This window comes from Lynx rufus, unplaced genomic scaffold, assembly GCF_022079265.1.
Source record: "Lynx rufus isolate CCGP_SWC_20201006 ecotype Redwood Valley unplaced genomic scaffold, mLynRuf1.p SCAF_39, whole genome shotgun sequence".
Taxonomy (NCBI): Eukaryota; Metazoa; Chordata; class Mammalia; order Carnivora; family Felidae; genus Lynx; species Lynx rufus.
In genome coordinates this window covers 239346-262138 of record NW_025814855.1, presented here as the reverse complement: position 1 = coordinate 262138, position 22793 = coordinate 239346, and the positions used below count along the sequence as shown (strand labels likewise).

Below are 22793 nucleotides of genomic sequence, written 5' to 3'. Positions count from 1 at the left end.
TCCAGGAACTGGAGTGGGGATGGCAGTGTCCTGAGGAGCTGCCCACACTTCTGGCATGTGTTTTGGTCTGTGGGGACCTGGGATCAGCAGGGAAATATTCTGTCCAGGAAGCACCACTGACTCAGGACCATGGCACCCCGGGGTGCAAGCCTGGCCACCTGGAGTGTTCCGTGGATGTTGGAAATGAGATGGGTGGGGTTGTCCTGGCAGAGATGTCACTCTAGTCTGGGGAGGGGCTTGGTGGTTGTCCATGATATCTGGGTGGCTACCCACCATCCTGAGAGGCATGTTCCCTGGAAGGGGCTCCAGGGAGAGGAATCCAAGGCCACAACACTTTCCAGCCCCCTGTCTGCTTGTTTGAAAGGGGCCAGCTCTGTCCAGTCCACTGTTGTGTCTGCCCACCTTCCACCCCGGGACTCCAGAGGTTCCTTGGTTCTGGCCAGGTTCCCCCAGGGGTTCCAGGCTGCCTCCCCAGTCATTTTGGGTGGTCAACACTGCAACCCAATCCTGGGCATCCTTAGAGCCACTGCCACACTAGGCTTCTGATTGTACTAGGTGGCTGGGAAGTGGGTTCCTGAGGTGTTGAAGGCTTGGTTGCAGGGGTGTGGGATGTTGGGGGGGGGATTATTGCCCACCCACGAGGCCAGACTCTCCCTGCCCTGTCAGTCTGCCATCCCTCACCTGCCGCCCCCAACATCCGGCCAAGGTCAGGCTTGGTGTTCCTGCTGGAGGGACCTGTCTGGGGGGGCGGGGCAGGTGGTCAAACAGGTCTGGTGGGTACCTTGGGAACCTGGGATCTGGAGGGAGTGGTACCAAGGCAGCACCCTCCTGCAGGGAGGGGCACCTAGTATGCAGTTGCTGGTAGGCAGAGGACTGGGGTCAGAATTGGAAGGGACGTGCCAGCCAAAGGGAGGAGGCATCAACAGGTAGGAAGAGCCCAAAGGTCAGCTGGGGTCTGTCATTGTCTAGTTGGGACCCTCTGTCACCTGTTGGGCTTCCAACATTGCTCTGTGCTGCTGGGCTCCCAATCCTGGAGTTTGGGTGTCCTCTTCCCTCATCTTCCTCTCCTGGAGTCTGTGGACTCCCCAGAGTCAGTTCTTTTGGTGGGTGGGGGCATCCCCTTCTTTGCTCCTCTTGGTGTTGGATCCTCCTCATTGCCTAGGGTCCTGCCTGGTGACTCAGGTCCTCTCTGCTATCCTCTCTGGGACCTTTTGAGTCTGTAACTTAGGATCTACTGGGCCCCCAGAGTCCATCCCAGTGTCTGTCCCTGTCCCCAATCCTCTGTCGTCTCATTTGTCCTGCCCCCCCCCCCCCCCAGTCCTGATCTACTTCCTACTTCGGACACCCTTTTCCTCTGCTCCAACCCAGAGAGTCGTTAGCTTTTCCCGTCCTCTCTGCTCCTTGGCTCTGGCAACCCCCCTTTCTCTGAATGCCCCCTGCTCTAGGTTGGGCCAGCCCCTGACCTTCGTTCTTCCACCGCCTCCTTCCCTGGCTGACCGCCTCTCCCCTCAGGCCTCGTCCGGATGCCCTGCCCTCGGCCACCCTGGCTCCGCCGCCCCCGGGCCGCTCAAGGCTCAGGCCCCTGCTCCCCGGGCTCACTCTCTGTGCCACGCTCCCCGGGCAGGGGGGAGGGTGAAGACGACGGCGAGGAGGAGGAGGAGGAGGAGGAAGAAGAAGGGGACGGCAGCCCGGGCTCGGGCCCCATCCTGTCCCCCGCGTCTCCCGTGGGGTGCCTCATTTGCGTGTCCCCCTTCAACGGCGAGTTCAAGCTGCCCAAGCGCCTGGACTGTGGCCACGTCTTCTGCCTCGAGTGCCTGGCCCGCTTGTCCCTGGCCACGGCGGGCGGCGGGGACGCGGTGGCGTGCCCCGTGTGCCGAGCGCCCACGCGCCTGGCCCCGCGCCGCGGGCTGCCCGCTCTGCCCACGCAGCCTGGCCTGCTGCCCCGCGAGGCGCGCGCGCCGACCCCGCGCCGGGGCTCCGTGCGCTTCGACCGCCGCCGCGGCCTGCTCTACCTGCGGCCGCCGCCGCCGCCGCCCGGGCCGCGCAAGTCCCGCGCCGCCCGCCCGCCGCCGCTGCCGCCGCCGCTGCGCCTCGGCCGCCCGCTGTCCCGCCGCCTCTCTCTGAGCAGCCCGGCCTGGGCCTTCAACGCGGCCGTGGCGCTGGCCGTGCTGGTGGCCGCGGGCCTGGTGGTGTCGGGCGTCTACATCTTCTTCCTCATCCCGCACGCCGCCTCCTCCGGCCCCGCGCGGCCCCAGCTGGTGGCGCTCGCCCCCGCGCCTGGCTTCTCTTGGTTCCCGCCGCGGCCCGCGCCCGGGGCGCCCTGGACCCCCGCCTGGACGCCGCACCCCACGGGCCGTGACCTGGACACTGCCCTGCCGGGGGCTGCGGAGGATGCGCCGCAGCCCGAAGGGGGCTCCGAGGACACGGCGGAGGGCGAGGGGTCGCCGGCCAGGGCCCCGAGCCGCACGTGGAGGGCAGGGGCTGGGCCCGGCCGGGCCCCGCGGGGACGGGGCGCGAGGAGGGTGTGGGGGCCGCAGTAAACGCATCTGTGCTCCGGGTCCTATCTTCAGGCCTGGGGACCTCCGTGTCACTCTGGTGGGGCCCTGCCGGGGCCCCTTGCCACGATTCTCGTGGAGGCCTTGGTAAGGTGCGTCCCTTACCGATCGCCCACTTCTCCAGAAGGAGGCCTGGTGGGATCATTCCAGACAGCATCACCACAAAGCAGGGACCCTCTCAAGGACTACCCCCTGCCTTCATTCCCACAAGGGGCCCTCAGAGAGCACCCATGACCCCAATCCCTGTGGACATCCGGCAGCTGAGGCTGCCCTGATCCCCATCTTTATAAAGGTCCTGCTGGGAGCCACTCCAAAGCCTGGTCTCCATTAGGATCCGGTGGGAAGTACGCTTGATCCTCATCCCTCGTGGCAGTCCACCTGGAGAGCCCCTCTGACCAGAATGGTGCAGGTACCCTGCTAGGGACACCATCAGCCCTGATCACAGGGCTCGACTAAGTGTACCCCCAGTCATCAGACCCCTGGGGGAGCACCCTCAGCAAGCAGCTGGGGCTGAAGGCTCTGATTTACCCACCCTTGGGACTCACTGGAGGTTGCTGGGGCCCCCCATCTTTGGAGGCAAAGCTGCTGCTGCTGCTGTTAGTCTCTGGCCATGGTCTGGCCCAGCCCATTGTAGTCCTCCCCCTCCCCCCTCCTCCCTCCCCCCTCCTCCCTCCCCCACCAATCCCTACGGAGGCTGTGGAGTTTTCCACTCTGCTGCTTACAGGCTGGGTCTGGGTGGCATCCAGCTGTTTCCATGCTGGTCCTTTGTTGCCTCTCTGTAGACATAGCTGGGACTTGAGCTTGGAGGGGCAGCAGTGGCCTGGCCAGGATTTAGGAGGGACAGATAGAGCCTGAGCCTCAAAGACTAGCTCCCACTTGGTCCTGAGTACCAATTTGCAATGGGAGCCTCCACAACTCCAATGGGTCATGGCTTCTGGGACCCTCCTGAAATGCTGTGGGGGCAGCTGTGGTCACCTAGGCTTAAAGAGGCTAAGGTTGCCCTCTAGGTCAATGTCACATGATTTTGGGGGTGGGTGTTCCTGGATCTCCCTGGCCTGCTGGCAGGTATCCTGGCCACCTTAGGTTCTAGAACCTCCATCACCCCCATCTGCGCTCAGTTATTGCACCTCTTCCTCCAGGGCTCTATCAACCTTTTTTGGCATCCTTGCCATTCCCCTAGGTGAAGCTTCAGCCCTCCCTGTGGACGGCAGCCTGCAGGGTTCCTGTCCTCCTCCTCTCAGAAGCCTTCCCTGCTAATGTCCCTGCAGGGTAGATGGCAGCCGCCTGCTACACAAACTGAACACGGGCCTTCTGTTCCCCCCAGGTCCTGGAACCCACATCCTGTCTCACTTTGCCCAGGGTTGGGGTTCTGTGTTTTGTGGGTGGGAATCCAGCATTTTCCAGAGAGCAAAATGACTGCTATGGGGCTGGAGGCTCCTGTTTGACTTGTTTACATCTGTGTCCTCAGTGCCTGGCATACAGAGGGGGGCCAAATAGTATCCTGGGGAGTGACAGCATTGCAGGTGACAAAGAGGCAGCCCAGGAATGCCTATGGGCACTCCAGGCCCAACTGTATCCCAGTCACCCCGATCTAGGCATGTCGGCAGAGCTCCTTTTGATACAAGCTGCTCCTTCCAGGTGGAAAGCCAGAGGGGGAACATCAGGACATTGAAGGGAGTGTCTTCCCAGACCAGTTCTTGTTGCACGCCCAGGTGTCAACGTCACCCACAGGGGCTGGGGGCGGTGTGCTGGGTCACTGGGCAGTCATAGCCCAGCCCACTCAGGGAAGGAGGGGACTTGGTCAGGCAAGAACAGGTTGGTGGTCTGTATTCGTTTTCTCTGGCTGCTGCAACAAATCACCACCAACTGAGTTCCTTAGAACAACACACATTAAGTATCTTATAGTTCTGCAGGCCTGGAGTCTTGAAATCAATTTTGCCTGGATAAAATCAAGTGTCCTCAGGGCTAACTTCTCTGGAGGCTCCAAGAGAGAATGTCCTTAGCTTTTCCATCTTCTTGAGCTGCATTCCTTGGCTTCTTCCTCTATCTCCATATTTTATTTTATTTTATTTTTTAAGTAACTACGTCTCACGTGGGGCTTAAAATCACAAACCCAAAATCAAGAGTCTTGCGCTCTACTGACTGAACCAGCACGCTCTATCTTCAAAGGCAGCAGCCTAGCAGCTTCAGATCTCTCTCTGATCTGCCTCCCTCTTTCACTTATAAGGACACTGTGATTGCATTGAGCCCACCCAGATAATCCCAATTTCCTCAGCTCAACATCCGCATCTGCAAAGTCCATTTTGCCTTGTAAGGTAACAGATTCACAGATTCTGGGGATTAGGATGTGGCTATCTTTGGGGGACATTATGCAGCTTAGCATAGGGTCTCAGATATCCCTCTTCTCATTCCTTCCCTCCTCCACCCCAGGCTGGGAAAGAGGAGAGGGTCAGGAGTTGGGCCCAGCTGGGGGTGTCAGAAAGGGGCCCTTAGCTGGTGGTGCACAGAAGGGGGAGAGACAATGCTGTCTGCTTGGGAGGAGACCTTAGAAATGTATCTTCAAAACAGCTGGCATCGAGGTAAGGGGACCTGGAACAGGAAGGTGGTGGCTGAGGGCAGTGGGCAGGGCTGGCCCCTCCCCCCTGTCCTAACTAGCTTCCTCTTAGGGGCTAGGGAGAGTAAGAGAGTGCTTGTCCACGCTCACAAATGGAAACCTGAAGCCTCAGTCTTTCTTTCCTTAAATGGGGCTGATGACAGATTCCAGGGGTCCTGAGCATTCCTGTCCACTAATTACTACCTTGATGCCTGCCCACCTGCTGCCCACAAACAAAAGGAGCTGCCCCAAACCACACTGGGTGACTCCTCCCCATCCTTGCCTACCAGCCTGTGTGGCCACCCAGAGCTGTGCTCTCCCAGCCCTCTCTCTGCCCACTGCAACCCTGCTGCATCACCACCGCTCACCAGCCCCAGGCTTGCTCCTTCTTCTAGGTCCTGGTGCCTCTGACCACCCAGAGAGGGGGCATCAACCTCAATGCCTTGCATGGTGCCAGAGATGCCAGACGTGTGTTCTTTTCTCTGTAAAATGGACAATAAACATTTTACCTGCAGGAAAATTTTGTTAATCTACAAGTATTTATTGAGCACCTGCTGTGTACCAAGGGCGCCTGGGGACACCTCAGGGACAAAGAGGGCTCTCACATGCCAGATGACATCCATAAAGCCGAGCAGAGGGGCCGCCATCTTGGCCACGCTCCCTTCCTTGTCAAGCTCGTGGAGCCCCCAACTCCCCAAACCTTTCCCAGGGCGTCCCCCAGCTCTCCCTCCCATGCTCTCCGAAGGGCCCCCAGGCACTCCATTCTACAGGGATCCCGCCCGCCTCTTCTGATTGGAGTCAAGGAGGCTTCTGCTTCCTCCAAACCCGACCCTGACCATCAGGCATCCTTTCGTGTTGAGACCAAGCGAACAAAGGCCTCAGAGGGCCCTCGCTGGACCCTGAGAGCAGCAGTGTCCAGGTGACATATGGGGAAACTGAGGCTGATGGGCTGGGCAGGACGTGGATTTGAACAAAGACTACAGAGCTTTCTGCAAAACACTTTCTCCCCTCAACTCCACGCCCTGGCGGGGCAGCCTTGGTTTTTTCCCTTCCCTGGAGGTGCAGTGGAAGTTCTCTCTCAGTGCTTGGAGTCTTCCCTCCTCGCTAAGACGAGCAGCAGGCCAGGGGAGCTTGGGAGAGCTTCTAGCATTCCCGGCTGGGGGGGCCACAGGAAGAGGGAGAGGTGAACAACAAACAAAAGACCCAGATACCTCAAACGCCTTAATGTAAGAAAAGGGGCAGATTTTGCGATCGCCTTTGTGGCGCTTCTGCTGTGTACCAGGCCCAGCGCTCTGGACACACAGGCCCATGCCCTCGCAGGGCTCACGCCAGACACGAGGTGGTGGACAGGGACTAAACTCGATTTGAACAGAGATAATACAATTATGGATAAATGTTAACACAGACAAACGTGAACGCAGGCAGATTAGATCGCGAGGTTTCCAGTGGAGGCAAGTGCCAGAGGAAGACCCCAAATGTGCGCCGGGCCGGTGGACCTGCCTGACTCTGAGGCACTCTCACTAAAGCTAACCACACATTCAGATTAGACCCGGCAAGTGCTAAGATCCTCCCATCCCAGAAGGGAGACTGAGGCTGGGTCAGGGAGCATCTCCACTAGGAGCCCAACTTGGCGGTGCAATCCTGGACGTCTCCTCCAGGCTGCCGCCCCCTCTGCGCTGGCAGTCTCTGCAGAGGCTTGGAGCCACAGTGGCCTGAGCGACCTGTGACCTGAGTTCTCCCTCCCTGGGGCACGGGGCAGGGATGCTTCACTTTAATAGCCCGGGAAAACTTTGGGTATAGGGTATAGGACTTTTTCAAAGAAACTTCTAGAAATCTACTCTTTCCTTTTTAGTTTTTTTTAGAGAGAGGGAGAGAGAGTACATGTGAGCAAGGGAGAGGGTCAGAGAGAGAGAAAATGGGGATCTTAAGCAGGCTCCATGCTCAGTGTAGAGCCTGATGCAGGGCTTGATCCCGCGACCCCGGGATCATGACCCGCGACCCTGGGATCGTGACCTGGGCCGAAATCAAGGCTGCCACTCCATAAACTGAGCCAGCCAGTCGCCCCAGCTCTGTAACTTCTTAATTAGGATCCAGCAAACTTTTTGTGTAAAGGGCCAGATCATAAATATTTTCGCCTTTGTGGGCTGTGCAGTTTCTAGTCACTACTCTGTCACTGTAGTGTGAAAGGAGCCATAGACAATATGTAAATGCATGGCTACGACTGTGTTCTAATAAAACTCTATTACCACCTGATAGCACCCAGAATGGCTAGTATCAAAAGACAAGAAATAACAAGTATTGGCAAGGATGTGAAGACAAAGGAACCCTCGTGCACTGTTGACAGGAATGTAAATTGGTGCATCCACTGTGGAAAACAGTATGGAGGTTCCTCAAAAAATTAAAAATACAAGGGACACTTGGCTGGCTCAGTCGGTGGAGCATGCAACTCTTGATTTCAGGGTTGTGAGTTCAAGCCCTGTGCTGGGTGTAGAGATTACTTAAAAAATAAAAATCTTTGGGGTGCCTGGGTGGCTCAGTCAGTTAAGCCTCTGACTCTTGATCTCAACTCAAGTTTTGATCTCAAGGTCATGAGTTCAAGACCCATGTTGGGCTCTGGACGAGGCCTGGAGCCTACTTAAAAATAATAATAATAAATAAATTTTTTAAATCTTAAAAAAATTAAAAATAGAGATACTGCACAATCCAGTAATTTACTGAGGAAAATGAAAACAATTTGAAAATATATGCATCCCTATGTTTTTTTGCAGCATTACTTACAAAAGCCAAGATATGAAAGCAACCCTAATGTCCATCAATAGATGCATGGATAAAAAAGATGTGGTGTAAATATGATGAAATATTACTCAGCCATAAAAAAAGAATGAGATCTTGCCATTTGCAAAAATATGGACGGACCTACATGGTATTATGCTAAGTGAAATAAGTCAGAGAAAGACAAATACCATATGATTTCACTTGTATGTGGACTCTAAAAACAAAACAAATGAACAAACAAAAAAAGCAGAAATAAGCCCGTAAATACAGAGAACAAACTAGTGGTTGCCATAGAGGAGAGGGGACAGGGGATGAGCAAAATGGGTGAAGGGGAAGGGAGGTAGAGGCTTCCAGTTATGGAATTAATAAGTCATGGCAATAAAAGGTACAAGATAGGAAATATGGTCAAGGGTACAGTAATAGCGTTGTATGGTGACAGATGGTGGCTACACTTGTGGCGAGCATAACGTAATATATAGACTTGCTGAATGGCTACGTTGTACACCTGAAACTAATGTAACATTGTGTGTCAACTATACTCAGTAAAAACTCTATTTATGGATGCTAAAATCTGAATTTAATGTAATTTTCATATGTTACAAAATGGTGTTCTTTTGATTTTTTTCAACCATAAAAAATGTAAAAACCATTCTTATCTTGGGGGTAGTACATAAACAGGCAATGAACTGCATTTGGACCACAAGCTATAGTCTGCTCTTGCCTGTCTTTTTTTTTTTTTTTTAACGTTTTTTATTTATTTTTGGGACAGAGAGAGACAGAGCATGAACGGGGGAGGGGCAGAGAGAGAGGGAGACACAGAATTGGAAACAGGCTCCAGGCTCCGAGCCATCAGCCCAGAGCCCGACGCGGGGCTCGAACTCACGGACCGCGAGATCGTGACCTGGCTGATGTCAGACGCTTAACCGACTGCGCCACCCAGGCGCCCCATGCTCTTGCCTGTCTTAAGTTACTCATGACTCTTGACTTTGATATTCAGTGAACCACGGAAGACAGTGCCCTTCTTTGAGTGGCCGTGTGCACACGGTCTGAGGAGCATTCTTTCTCTTTGAACCAGGTTGGAGTATGGTTCTTCTGACCCAGCCGGCTCTTGTTGGTCCCTACTCCATGGGCTGCAGACTTGGCTCATCGTCACAGCTGGCCCCTCCCTTGCCGAGAGGCCAGCTCAGAGCTCATTGCTTCCACCAGTTCTGGACTCCGTCCCAGGCTAAGTGAAGAGCTCTGTAGGGGGTGGAATAATGCCCCCCAAAGATCTTCATGTCCTCATTCCTAGAATCTGTGAGTGCTATATGGCAGAAGAAACTTTACAGATGTGATTAAGGATCTTAAAATGTGGAGATTACCCTAGATTATTTGTGTCGGGCTTCAATGCAATCACAAGTACCCTTCAAGAGGGAGGCAGAGGAGTCAGAGAAAGAGATGCGACAACAAAGACAGAGGTCAGAGTAATGGGGCCACAAGCCAAGGAATGCAAGCAACCACCAGGAAGTGGAAGAGGCAAGTAACAGATTCTCCCCTAGAGGCTCTGGAGGGTGTATGGCCCTGGTGACACCTTGATTTTGCACTTCTAGCCTCCACAACTGTCAGACAATAAATTTCTGTTGTGTTAAGCCACCCAGCTTATGGAATTTTGTTATAGCAGGCCTAGAAAATGAATACATCCATATTTCCGCTTTCAACCCTCTTGCCACCTCTGCTCTCTGTCCCTTCCTGCCCCTGCCTCTGCCCTATCTCTCTCTCCTCCACCTCTCATTCCTCTCACCGCTCCCTCTAGTGTTTTCCAGATTTGGTCTTCACTTAGTATATTATGAGATATGTTCATAATGTTCATATCCTTAAACTGTTCTCAAATACTGGATACTCAGTTTCAACTGGATTTTCCTGTGCTTGAACACACCCTTCTGCACAACATTTACAAATTTCTAACAGGGCTGTGCTGAAAACCATTTATAGAGGTGTATATTGGAGAATCTGCCTTTTCTCCATGTTCTGTACTTCATTCTTGTATCCTTGTCCCTCGTGAGGCCTCCTACATTCTCTGATCTTGCACATCAGCCTCTTAACCTGATTTGAACCTCCTCAATGGAGTTATTCTTAGTGTTTTTAACACATTTATGATGGAACTGCCCCATTCAACCAAAGTCACCATGGACTTTGTCAGCATTTCTTCACTGTCAGCTTGTTGGCATTGAGTGGAGGATGAGGAGGCAAATTTCAAGCAGGCTGTTTTCATAAAAGAAGAGTCACAAATCTTCAAGGTTGGTCCTGCTACCCAGAAGATCCACCTCTGTGACATATGTAATCCAGTCTTGAAGATAATTTTACACCTAGCTGAGCACCACGGGGCAATCCTTGGATAGGAACCATATGTATGTAGGGATGAGGGAGAAGGTTCTAGTTCAGTGCAAAACTTTCCCAGCTCCCATCCTTCAATAATAATAATAATAGGAATGTCTGAGTTGCTCAGTCGGTTAAGTGTCCAACTCTTGATTTCAGCTCAGGTCATGCTATCATGATTTGTGAGTTTGAGCCCTCCATCAGGCTCCGTGCTGACAGTGGGAAACCTGCTTGGGATTCTCTCTCTGCCCCTCCACTGCTCACCCACACACTCTCTCAAAATAAATAAACTTATAAAAATATTAATAACTATGACAGTAATGTAATAACACTCATTGAGAGTTTACTAAATTCCAAGCACCATGGTTTGCCTGTCATGCTTTTTTTTTTTTTTTTTTTTTAAAGCTCAAATAGCCCCACAGGTAAGTCCTAGAGATGGTGAAGAGGCTAATGATAAAAGACTCCAGAGCTGGACACTCTGTGCCCTTAGACAAATAATGTGATCTTTTTGTGTCTCAGTTTCCTTCATGCCAAAACAGGGGTGAAAATAGCACAAGCTTCCCTGGTGTTTGAAAGGCTCAAAGTTATATAGATAAAAGACTAGATACACAGATAAAAGACAGTGCCCAGCAGAACTCAGCATGTGCAGTGATTACTATTGTATCTGTGTTACAGATGAGGACACCAGGGCTCACAGAGGTTCCTCTACTTGACCAAGGTGACCCCTGCCCCAGTATAATTATGCTTGGAGTGGGGATGTGAACTTGGGGTTATAGGATTGCCTTGTATGCAGAGGAAGAGTTTACTATTCTTATTTCATGGCCAATTTAGTAACTAATAGATTTATCAAACAATTAGCATTTTTAAACATTAAACAATCAACATTCCTAAATAACTACCAGTGGGACGAGTGAAAAATAAAAACTTAGGGATTTAAAAACAGTCGTATCCATGTTTAAATATTGTGTCCCACTCATAGGTACTCAAGTGAAATGAAAACTATATTCACAGACCAGTATACAAATATTCATAGCAATTTTATACTTTTTTTTAAATGGAAGCAACTCCAATATCCATTACTAGGATGAGTAAATACAATGTGGTACATCCATAAAATGGAATCCCATTAACCAATCAGAAGCAAAAACTTAGGGGCGCCTGGGTGGCTCAGCTGGTTAAACTGGACTTTTTTTTTTTTTTTTGACAGACAGAGACAGCGTGAGCGGAGGAGGGGCAGAGAGAGAAGGAAAGAGAATCCCAAGCAGGCTCCAAGCTGCCAGTGCCGAGCCCGACACAGGGCTCGAACTGAGGAATCGTGAAATCATGACCTGAGCGGAAACCGAGTGCGACGCTTAACCAACTGAGCCACCAAGATGCCCCTAAACCGGACTCTTGATATCAGCTCAGGTTTTGATCTCATGGTCCTGAGTTCAAGCCCCATGTTAGGCTCTGCACTGGGCATGGAGCCTACTCAAAGGGGGAAAAAAAAAACAAAAAACAAAAAACAAAAAAGTAATGACATATATGCAACACCATGGAGGAAAAAATCTTAAAAGTATGAAGGTAAGTGAAAGCTAGGAAAGAATGATCTTTAAGATTCCATGTATTATTTTTTTTCAAGATTTTATTTTATTTTTTTTTTAATTTTTTTCAACGTTTTTTATTTATTTTTGGGACAGAGAGAGACAGAGCATGAACGGGGGAGGGGCAAAGAGAGAGGGAGACACAGAATCGGAAACAGGCTCCAGGCTCCGAGCCATCAGCCCAGAGCCTGACGCGGGGCTCGAATTCACGAACCGCGAGATCGTGACCTGGCTGAAGTCGGACGCTTAACCGACTGCGCCACCCAGGTGCCCCTCAAGATTTTATTTTTAAGTGATCTCTACACCCAAGATCCAGTGGGACTGGAAGTCACAACCCGTATGTCGAGTTACGTGCTCTACCTACTAAGCCAGCCAGGCGCCCCTGTAAGATTCCATTTATACAAATTCTAGAAAATACAGAATTACATTTTTCCACATTGGCTCTACTCATAAGGTGAGAGTTTTCTGAGCGCAAAGAAGAAAACATATGTGGGGCATTTTTTACTTAACTCTTTCCCCAACGGTTGCGCATGTAAAATTCTCTGATATGAACTTGCTCCAGTAGACTTCAGAGGTGGGAGATATGACCAAGGCCCTCTGAAACTCCTTATGCACACAAGATTTTGCTCCGTGATCTCTTCAGTAGTAAAAGAGAGTTGCTTCTTCTCCAAGGACTTTCCATAAGCCACGCACTGAGAGGGCGAGTTTTCCGCGTCCACTCTCGGGATGTTCTGCATAGGGACTGTTGAGGCCTTAGCTGCCCGATAAGGGCACATACTGAGCAGTAGGAAGGCCCGGGCGGTGCACCATCTGCATCTCTGCCTACATCCAACTGTCAGTCTTCCTCCCCACACCTCCTTTTCCTCTTGCAGAGGTTCCCCAGGCATTAGTCCTTAGCTGCTCCACGCCACGGGGAACGACTCGGGGGCGGCCGCGGGCACGTGCCGGCTTCTGCTGTGGCCGCGGAGGACGCCCCCTCTCTGAGCGGCTGCACAGCCCCCGGGCGGTCCCACTATGGCTGGGGACGCCGGGGATCGAGGAGGCGGGACATTCGTCGCGGTAAAGGCACGTTCATGGCGTGGTGGGACACCCCCCACCCCCACCCCTACACTCTCGTGCTGTCCCTGTTCCTGATTCTGCCCTTCCAGGGAGCCTAACAGACGCCGTCCTGGTGCTGCTACCCGATCCCTAAGCCAGAGGCTGTCGGAAGTGGAACTCTAGACAAACAACCGTCGGAGGCGGGCGGCGGAAGTCCCGCCCCAGAAGCCCTCCCCGAAACGCCCTCTCCTGGGTCTTCATTGGTCAGGGCCGAGAGGTCGTCGCAGTGTCTTCTGGGTAGCGTAGTTCGCGCGGCGGGGCTCTGCGCTCCCGGCTGGCTGAGTCCTGTGGGTGCTCTACAGGCTGGGTGAGGGCAGCGTCCGTTGTGGTATCTTTGCCGAGCCGTGAGCCTCCAGTTTTGGCTCCGTCTCCCTGAGACTCGTTGTCCCGACTATGGGATGGGCTGCCTGTCACGGAGATATCCGCCCAGGCCGCGCACTCTCCCGAGCCTCCTCACCCTGTCCTCGTCCCCGCTGCCCCGGCTAGCGGCACCCAGGGCCCTGTAGGCATTTTACGCAGGGAGGGGTGAGGATTGAGGCCCACACTGCCACGGTCAGCCTGAGGTCATCCATCCTTTGGCAGGGCTGGGGTCGGGTCTGCCGACCCGCGGGACCCACCGGGGTATCCGCCTTTCAGTGTGCAGCTCCGCCCCCAGGATCCCGAGACGTTGGCGGTGATGACAGACCGGCTCAGGTGAGTTGAGGGTGCTCCCTTGGCCCTCGCTAACTCAGACCCCGATATCTGGGATGTTGGTATCCTGAGACTTTTCCTCGTCGCCGCATTTGCCTCTCTGCCCTTAATTACTTGGGCTTTGGGAGTCCCATCTGGCCCATAATTCAGCGGTTATGCAGGAGAGTTCCCATTTCTTTTATTTATTTCTTTTTTCTTTTTTTTTTCTTTTTATTTTTTTTTAATTTTTAAAAAAAAAATTTTTTTCAACGTTTATTTATTTTTGGGACAGAGAGAGACAGAGCATGAACGGGGGAGGGGCAGAAAGAGAGGGAGACACAGAATCGGAAACAGGCTCCAGGCTCCGAGCCATCAGCCCAGAGCCCGACGCGGGGCTCGAACTCACGGACCGCGAGATCGTGACCTGGCTGAAGTCGGACGCTTAACCGACTGCGCCACCCAGGCGCCCCAGAGAGTTCCCATTTCTGTCAGTCAGTAGGATGTGATATAGAAAGTGTTAAAGACACAGAGACCAGCACAAATCCTTGGCAGTGAGGATGAGCAGGGAATGTTCAGAGAACCACAGGCCCCACTTAGGTCTTTAGAGAACAGTGAGCAGGGACAGGAGTCAGGCAGAGAATGGATCTAGACCTCTGTTCTGAGGATGCTGGGCGCCATGGGAGATTTAGAGCAGAGGAGGAAGATGATCTGACTCAGGTGTTGGGAAGCTCTCTCTGGCTAGAGGGGAGAACAGACTGTACTTGAAGAAGGCCCATGAAGAGGCTGCTGGTGACAGGTGGCTGCACCAGGGTGGTGGCAGTGGAGATGGCAGATATGCCTGTACTCTGGATCTGTTATTTGAGTAGGACCAGCCCAACTGCCTGATGTGAGGCACTGAAAGGCACTGAGCTATCAAGGGTTAGCCTAGGTGTTTGGACTCAGTGGTTTGATGGATGGAAGATACATCAACAGATGTGGAAGTTGATGTCTAGAGCAGTTTCCAGGGACAAGATCTGGAGTGTGGTTTTGGAGATTTTAAGCATGATATATCCAAGTACTCTTGAATGGGGGCACTGTGTAGGCTCCCGGATACGCAACTCTGGAATTCTGCAGGAGCAGGGTTGGGAACATCCAAAGGGTGGGGCTAGAGAGTGGAACTAGGAACAATGTGGGATGGGTGAAGGATGGTAAAGAATACCCCTACAGGTTGGAGAGGGGGAGGCTGAGAACCAAGGACCAGATGTCCTGACTATGCAGTTGGAAGGTGATGGTAGGTGTCATTAAGTCACTGTGAAGGCTGGGCCAATGTTAGCAGGGGAATAAAGAGGGGGAGTGGCAGGGGGCCAAGGCACCTGAGAGACACGTGGACCTGGGGTGGAGCCTGTGGCACGACAGTGATGGATGTTGGTGGTAAGTGGGCCCAGGATTGGGCTGATTCTGTGGGATCTCTAGGCTTTTATGTCTGCCCCCTTTGGGGCCTGAGGCTTTTCATTCAGAGTTGCAGAGGCACTCAGTGGCAGATGGGGGTCACCTGAGAGACAGGGTCCCAGGCCCGGTGGGCTGGACTCTGAACGCGCCTTAGGAGGGGAGAGGAGGGTCACGGCAAGTGAAAGGACAGCTTGTGCAAAGGCAGAGTTGAAGGAAGTCCGGGATCTCAGAGATCCAGTTGTACTTCTGCGTGGCTGAATATTGAAGCTAGGAGCAGGGCCTGGTGGGGAGTCTTTAATGCAGGGGTGGGGGATTCCTGTGGCAGTGGGCCATCGGAGGTGCAGGCGCAGACAGGCCTGAGGCAGGATAGGATTGTGGTTGCTATGCCACAGACTCTCAGGACGCCACATGGAGAGTGGCCTGTGGGGAGGCCAGGGAGTTGCCAATGGGGTGAGCTGGTGAGGTTGTGCTAGGGGTGTGGAATTATGAGCATGCCAAGTATGTTATGTGCCTGATGGGGGGAGGGCAGACTGAAGGGCCTTGGGAGCAAGTATCTCGACCTAAGGGAGAATGGCGTGTGTAGGTTTGGTTGCATCTGAGAGGTGTGATCTGAAGGACACAGAGGGAATGGGCTGGGAGGAGAAAGGGTGAGGCCTGTGTGGCTGGACCGGAACATAGATGGCATCCATCCTGTTGTTGCTGTGGGCTGGATACAGAGTCCAATAGTAACATGAGGAGAACAGCATCAATGGTGTTGTGACCTTGGTATTCTCTCTGAGGTAGAGTTCTGGGGAAAGGGGGAGCATCAGGATGTGTTTGGGGGTGGTGGTTTGGGCCTCTGGGGAAATAGGATGTCAGTGAGAGATATATTACCCTTCCATGTCAAAGGACTGGCTGGGTGTGTCCCTTTGTCCATATTTTGGTTGTTTTTTCTGCCTAGTCATCAACCCCTAGGATCAGTTGCACCCACCACTGCAGGGTATGGTGACATGTGAGGATGTGGCCCTGTATTTCTCCCAGAAGAAGTGGAGGCTCCTTAATGTAACCCCATGTAATCACCATGATGATGTTGAACTTTGAGCTCGTCGGCTCACCGGGTAAGTCCCTTATGCCCTCCTGAAGTATATGATCACCCTCTGCCTTTTCCCATGGGAAGTTGTCTATCCCAAAGCTGGACCAGAGGGCTCCTTCTTTCCCAGGTTCCCTATGGTGGGTGTTGTGGGTGCTGTGACTGGGCCAGGTGTACTCTCCCTGCGTTTCTTTGAGCAGCCCCCTGAGTAGCCCCAATAGGTATTACCTGAAGGCTTCATAGGGTAGAGTTTGGGGGGGCCAGCTCTTTCACAGGTATCCAACTGATCCCACCAATCTCAGCCTGTCTCCAGCTTGTTGACCTATGCGCAGCACACGCGTGAGAGCTTAGTTGCATCTCTAAACTTTTTTAATAGCAGAAATTACAGGAAAGCCTTCAGATATAGCTCCAACCTCATTCAGTACTGAGAAATTTATCACCCCAAAATGACTTGTAAATGCAATGAATGTAGAAAACCTTTACCCCAAAGCCCCAAATTTGTTCTACATGTTAAGTTTTCCTACCACAGAATATCCTCTTTAGCCCAACCAGTGTGGGAAAGCCTTCAGCTGCAGCTCCAACCTTATTCCACACCAGAAAGTTCACACTGAGGGCCTTAGAAGTACAATGAAAGTGGGAAAGCCTTTAGCCATGGCTATCACCTTGTTCGGCCTCATCCCAAAGAGAAGTCTTTGTGAGGGAGCCACTGCCAAAGGTTCAACCTTGTGTAATAGTTTTCTATTGCTGTGTAAGAAATCACAATTACCAAAACATCCATGTATTAGTTCACAGTTCTGAGGTCAGAGTTCTAGCACAACATGGCTAAGCTTTCTGCTCCTACTAGGATGAAGTTGCTGGCTAGGCTGAGTTCTTCTCTGGAGGTTCTGGAGAAAAAATCCATTCAGTCTCATGAATTACAACAGAAAAATCTTGGGAGCTTAGAATTCTGCCCACCATGCTTTTTAAAAAGGGCAAAAGATTGGGACACCTCCACAGACAGCCAATAAGCACAAGAAAATATGCTTGGGCACCTGGGTCGCTCAGTCGTTACGCATCTGACTTCAGCTGAGGTCATGATCTCACGATTTCTGAGTTCAGTTCCCACATCGGTTGAGCTTGTGTGCCTCTAATGGTGAGCTTTGCTTCCCTCTGTCTCTCTGTCTGCCCCTCCTAGGATTCTTTCTCTCTCTCTGCCCCCTCACTCACTTGTGCTCTCAAATTAAAAAAAGAAAATAAAAAAAGAAAAGATGCTAAACATCGTATGCCATTAGGGAATTGCAAATTAAAACAATAGCATTACATATGTATTAGAATGGCTAAAATCCAAAATACTGACAGCAGGAGGAACCAGAACTCTCATTCAATGGTACAGTCACTTTGGTAGAGTTTGACAGTTTATTGCAAAGTTAAATATAGTCCTAGCATATGGTCCAAGCAATCACCCTCCTAGGTATATACCCAAATGTGCTGAAAACTTAAGTCCACAGAAAAACAGGCACATGGTTTATAGCAAGTTTATTTGTAATTTCTCAGAACTGAAATCAACTCAGATGTCTTTCAATAGGTAAATGGATAAAGAAACTATGGTGCACCCATACAATGGGATATTATTCAGCAATAAAAAAAAAACTGAGCTATCAAGTTTTATCAAGCTTAAGACATGGAGGAATCTTAAATGCATATTGCTAAGTGAAATAGTCTGAAAAAGGCACACTGCATAATTCCAACTTTATGGCATTCAGGGAAAGGCAAAACATAGAGACAGTAAAGTAGTGGTTGACAGGGACTTGGAGGAGGGAGGGAGGGAGGGAGGAACAGATGGATCACAGGGGATTTTTCATGCAGCACAACTATTCTGTATGGTACCGGAATGACTGACACATGTGACATTATGTACTTGTCAAGAGTCAAGACCCGTATTATGTACAACACAAAGGATAAACTCTAATGTAAACTGTAGACTTTAGTTAATAACGTGTCAACATGGGTTCATCAATTATAAGAAACATACCACAGTAAAGATGTTAACAGTCGGGGAAACTGCGGGGATACCAGGAATATGGGAAGTCTGTACTATCACCTCAATTTTCCATAAACGTAAAACTGCTCTAAAAATAATGCATATTAATAAAAACTAGAGTAATATTGGAAAACATCAGAAATTTTAAAAATGAGCCAGGGACGCCTGGGTGGCTCAGTCACTTGAGTGTCCGACTTCAGCTCAGGTCGTGATCTCACGGTTCGTGAGTTCAAGCCCTGCATCAGGCTCACTGCTGTCAGCATGGAGCCCTCTTTGGATTATCTGTACCCCTCCCCTGCTCACGCTCTCTCAAAAAAGAATAAACATTACAAAGGAAAAATGAGCCAGACTAGAGACAAAGGGAAAATCATGTGATTTTCACTTGTAGTTCATAGTAGCCTACTTGGAACACAGCTGACCAGTGTGAAGCATTGTCTACTCAAATTTAAAACAGTTCTCCCAATGACAGGCCCAAGGAGACTCATACAATGAACTTAAGAGCTGCACTGTTTTGAGGGGAAACTGCCTAACAACAGGCACTACTGGAAATGATTGGGGTATCTGCATTAAAAAATGTTGGCACCAAACATGATTGTATTTATAATCAGCAAGTATACTTCTAAACATTCTTGGACAATCAGAACACATCATGCGCTTGTTAGAGAATAGACAGAGTCCCAGCTGGTGACTTGGATGTTTTCACTCTCTCTTCCCTGCTCCTGATGAGCAGGCGCTTGGGGTTATCTCCTTGTCCATGTCAACCAACCCAGTAAGTACTAAAGCTGAAAGTATGTGACCTCAGACAATGATCTGAATCCACACGAAAAAACAAAAAAGCACCAGTAATCATGTAAGTATAAGTAGAAATGCATATAAAGTAACTATATAAAACCATATATATATATATATATATATATATATATATATATATACACACACACACACACACACAACTATACACAACTATATCTATATCTATATATCTATATCTATATATTAGTTGTACTGTTTGGCCTATAACAAATAGAAATATACTTTCCATTAGCAACACAATGGAGGTGAGTGGGACACAGCTATATTGGCTTAAGGAAATGGCTCCAGTGAGTATCTCAAATTCAACACATGGGCGTATTTATTTGTCCAACCTCATCAAATTTTGCACTTGAAAGGAGTGCATTTTGTTGTACATAAGCTACACATTAATCAAGTTGACTTAAAAAAAATTGCAGTTAGAAAATGGGCAAAAACTTAAGATATTTCACTAAAGCAGATATATTATCCATATATCCATATATTATCCATATCCATATATCCATATATATCCATATGTGCAAATACATGCATGGAAAGATGTTCAATAGCAATTACTGGTGGGAACGTAAAATAGTACAGCTACTCTGGAAACAATTTGGCAGTTTAGTATACACTTACTGTACAACTCTACAATTGCATTCTTGGGTTTATCACCTCCCTGACACAAACAATGACAACTCATGTCCACACAAAAATGAAAACATGTTGGGGCGCCTGGGTGGCGCAGTCGGTTAAGCGTCCGACTTCAGCCGGGTCATGATCTCGCGGTCCGTGAGTTCGAGCCCCGCGTCAGGCTCTGGGCTGATGGCTCAGAGCCTGGAGCCTGTTTCCGATTCTGTGTCTCCCTCTCTCTCTGCCCCTCCCCCGTTCATGCTCTGTCTCTCTCTGTCCCAAAAATAAATAAATAAAAACGTTGAAAAAAAAATTTAAAAAAAAAAATGAAAACATGTTCAGAGAGAACCGAATACAAATGTTAGTGGCAGTGTTATTTGTAATAATAATAATAATAATGCAGACAGCCCAGATGTCCCTCAATAGGTCAATAGCTAAACAAACTGTGGTATAGCCACACTATTCAGCAATTAAAAAGGAACAAGTTACTGACACACACAAATTGGATGGATCTCAAGTGCATTATGATGAATGCAAAGTATATCCCATCCATACTATAGGATTCCATTTACATGACATTCGTGATGTGGCACAAATATAGTGATGGGGGACAGATCAATGGTCGTCAGGATTGGGAGAAGGTGTGACCTAAGGGTTAGTTAGAAGAGCTCCCTTGTGAAATGGAACAGCTCTGTAGTGGGTGGTGGTGGTGGTAGTAATATGAATTTAAACATATGATAATATTTCGTAGAACTACATAAAGAGTATATGTGAAAATCGCTGTCATCTGAATAAGGTCTGTGGTTGAGTTAAAAGTACTGTATTAATACTATTTTCCTGGCTTTGACAGTGTACTCTGGTTACGTACATTGAGGGAAGCTGGACGAAGGGTACATAGGATCGGTTTTGCAACATCTTTCAAAGTACTTCAAAATAAAAAGTATTTAAAAAATTCCTTGAATGTATATGTCCAATTGAGTGTGGAAACAAAAAAAAGCACTATGAAATAAGAGTACATATCTATTAGAATGGCTAGTGTAAGGTAAACACACATACTACTGTGCTTACAAAAGGGCCAGGCAAACAGTCCTTGTGGCGTACATGAGGAAGCTCACTGGGATTAATATTGCTGTAAGACCCTCACAGACACTGCTGGGCTTTATATGGGAGGTAGAATAGGGGGTCAGAGCCACTTCTCCACAGGGTCACTGGTCTCATCTGTCAATCCATAAAGTACACTGACCCCTCAACCTAGCAGGAAGACTTATATGGAATGTTTGTACTTTGATAAGGGAGCACATCACAAAATACAGGCAGGACTCTTGCCCAAGGGATGTATTCTTACATGCTATATCATTCCCAACTGGAGACATGCAAGAATAATTCCCCCTAGACTATGCAGAGAGAAGGGTCTACACTGTTTCAAATTCAATGTATAAAATGTGATTCTGTATCTTATACTTTCAAATCCACACACTTCAAACTTGCATCATATGTAACCACCATGTCCTGCTACATGCAAAATGGTACACAGAGGCAAGGGGGTCAGAACTTAGGGAGTCAGGCTGAGCTGAGTTTGTACCTGGGCTCCCATGTGACTGTGGGTACAATGCCTCACCACTCTGTGTCCATTTCCTTATGTATAAAATGGGGAAATTAGGCGCCTGGGTGGCTCAGTCGGTTGAGCTTCCGACTTCGGCTCAGGTCATGATCTCACGGTCTTTGAGTTTGAGCCCCACGTCGGGCTCTGTGCTGACAGCTCGGAGCCTGGAGCCTGTTTCTGATTCTGTGTCTCCCTCCTCTCTGACCCTCCCCCGTTCATGCTCTGTCTCTCTCTGTCTCAAAAATAAATAAACATTAAAAAATAAATAAATAAAATAAAATGGGGAAATTACAATCAGCCCATGGTGGGTGAGAATACCAACATTTGAATGCCAGCAATGGAAGCTCAGAATCACTGCTCAGTCTCTGTATGGCTGTGTGGACACTCCCACCTTCAGTCACACTCCACAACCTTTCACAACTGGTTGGCAGGAAGTATCTCCCAACTGCTAAGAGCCTCCCATGCTGCACTGCGATCTGGATATTTCCAGGTGTCCACCTGCTGTGGCAACCCAAACTGCACCCTCCTCTTGCCATCCTTCACGAAGCCAGTCCTAAGTAGATGTCCTACATTTAGGGGTGCCTGGGTGGCTCAGTCAGTTAAGCGTCCGACTCTTGATTTTGGCTCAGGTCATGAACTTGTGGTTTCAAGATTGAGTCCCATGTTGGGCTGCACACTGATTCTCTCTCTCTCCCTCTCTCCCTTTGTCCCTCTCCCCTGCTTGTGCTGTCTCTCCCCCCCCCCCCCAAAAAAAAAGATGTCCTACATTTTGGGTCACCCTGCCACCTTCCCAGTAAGACTCCATTATCTCATTACCTGTCCTTGTGGTCCCTAAAGAAGCACTAAACCTTTAATCTGAAAAGTAAAACTACTGAGGTCCAAGAAGTCAACCTCAGGAAGTAACACAAATAAAAACCATAATGAGCTGTGAATGCAAGCCCAAGAAAGATGAGTAAAGAGAGGAAACTTCAGTCTGAGAACACTTGGGTTCAAATTGTAGTGCTGTCGCCTACCAGTTGTGACCAAGTAAGCATGAGCCTCTGCCCACACCCAAGACAGGGAAGCCTGGCTCACTGAGGAATGGGCTTTCTAGAACTACTGAAGAATGTGTATCTGCCCAAGACATGTTGAAGATGGCCAATGTTTTCAGCAGAAAGAAGGGAGAGGGGAGGTGAGACATGGAAGACAGAGAGGTGAGGGACAGCCAGGATAGAGGAGTCAGGGAAGTAGATGAGAGGGTAGATTGTCCATTAAGTCAGGAAGATAGAAAAGTCACAAGGGTAGTGGCCATGGCACTTGGACACCAGAGGTACAGCTCAGGCTCCAGGCACAAGAATAGTCTAACCCCAGAGACACTCCACTCCCCAGCTTGCAATCTCGATGGGTGAGCCTCTTCAGGACCTCTCATGCATCCTTGGTTTCAAGTCTACCTGGTCCATCAGTGCTCTTGACAGTACTCTAATCAGGTGACCTCATGGAGTGGAAAGGTGATAATCATGCAGGGAATACATACTGCTAGGCTCAGAGTCCAGCCTAGGCTAGAACAATCCACCCAATGACAGTAGTCTGTGGCCACTAACCACAGGCATGTACCATGTGGTGAGGGCAGTCCCACCTGTG

At 50.0% G+C, this 22793-nt stretch overlaps 1 protein-coding gene and 1 long non-coding RNA gene across 2 annotated transcripts; one reads left to right on the top strand and one right to left on the bottom strand.

Moving 5' to 3' along the window:
• Positions 1-1523: 1523 nt before the first annotated feature.
• Positions 1524-2540, top strand: RNF225 (ring finger protein 225). Its single transcript, XM_047094436.1, has one exon. The coding sequence runs from the start codon at positions 1524-1526 to the stop codon at positions 2538-2540; it is 1017 nt and encodes a 338-aa protein (XP_046950392.1).
• Positions 2541-4895: 2355 nt separating this feature from the next.
• Positions 4896-12928, bottom strand: LOC124522810 (uncharacterized). The gene is made up of 3 exons (XR_006964863.1): positions 12372-12928; positions 5517-5630; positions 4896-5144 (listed from the first exon to the last, which is right to left on the bottom strand). It is a non-coding gene; the product is annotated as an uncharacterized LOC124522810 (long non-coding RNA).
• Between the last annotated feature and the right edge of the window lie 9865 nt (positions 12929-22793).

Bases quoted from the DNA above. Each gene is read 5' to 3' on its own strand.
- RNF225 (XM_047094436.1), top strand. From the start codon at position 1,524: ATGCCCTGCCCTCGGCCACCCTGGCTCCGCCGCCCCCGGGCCGCTCAA.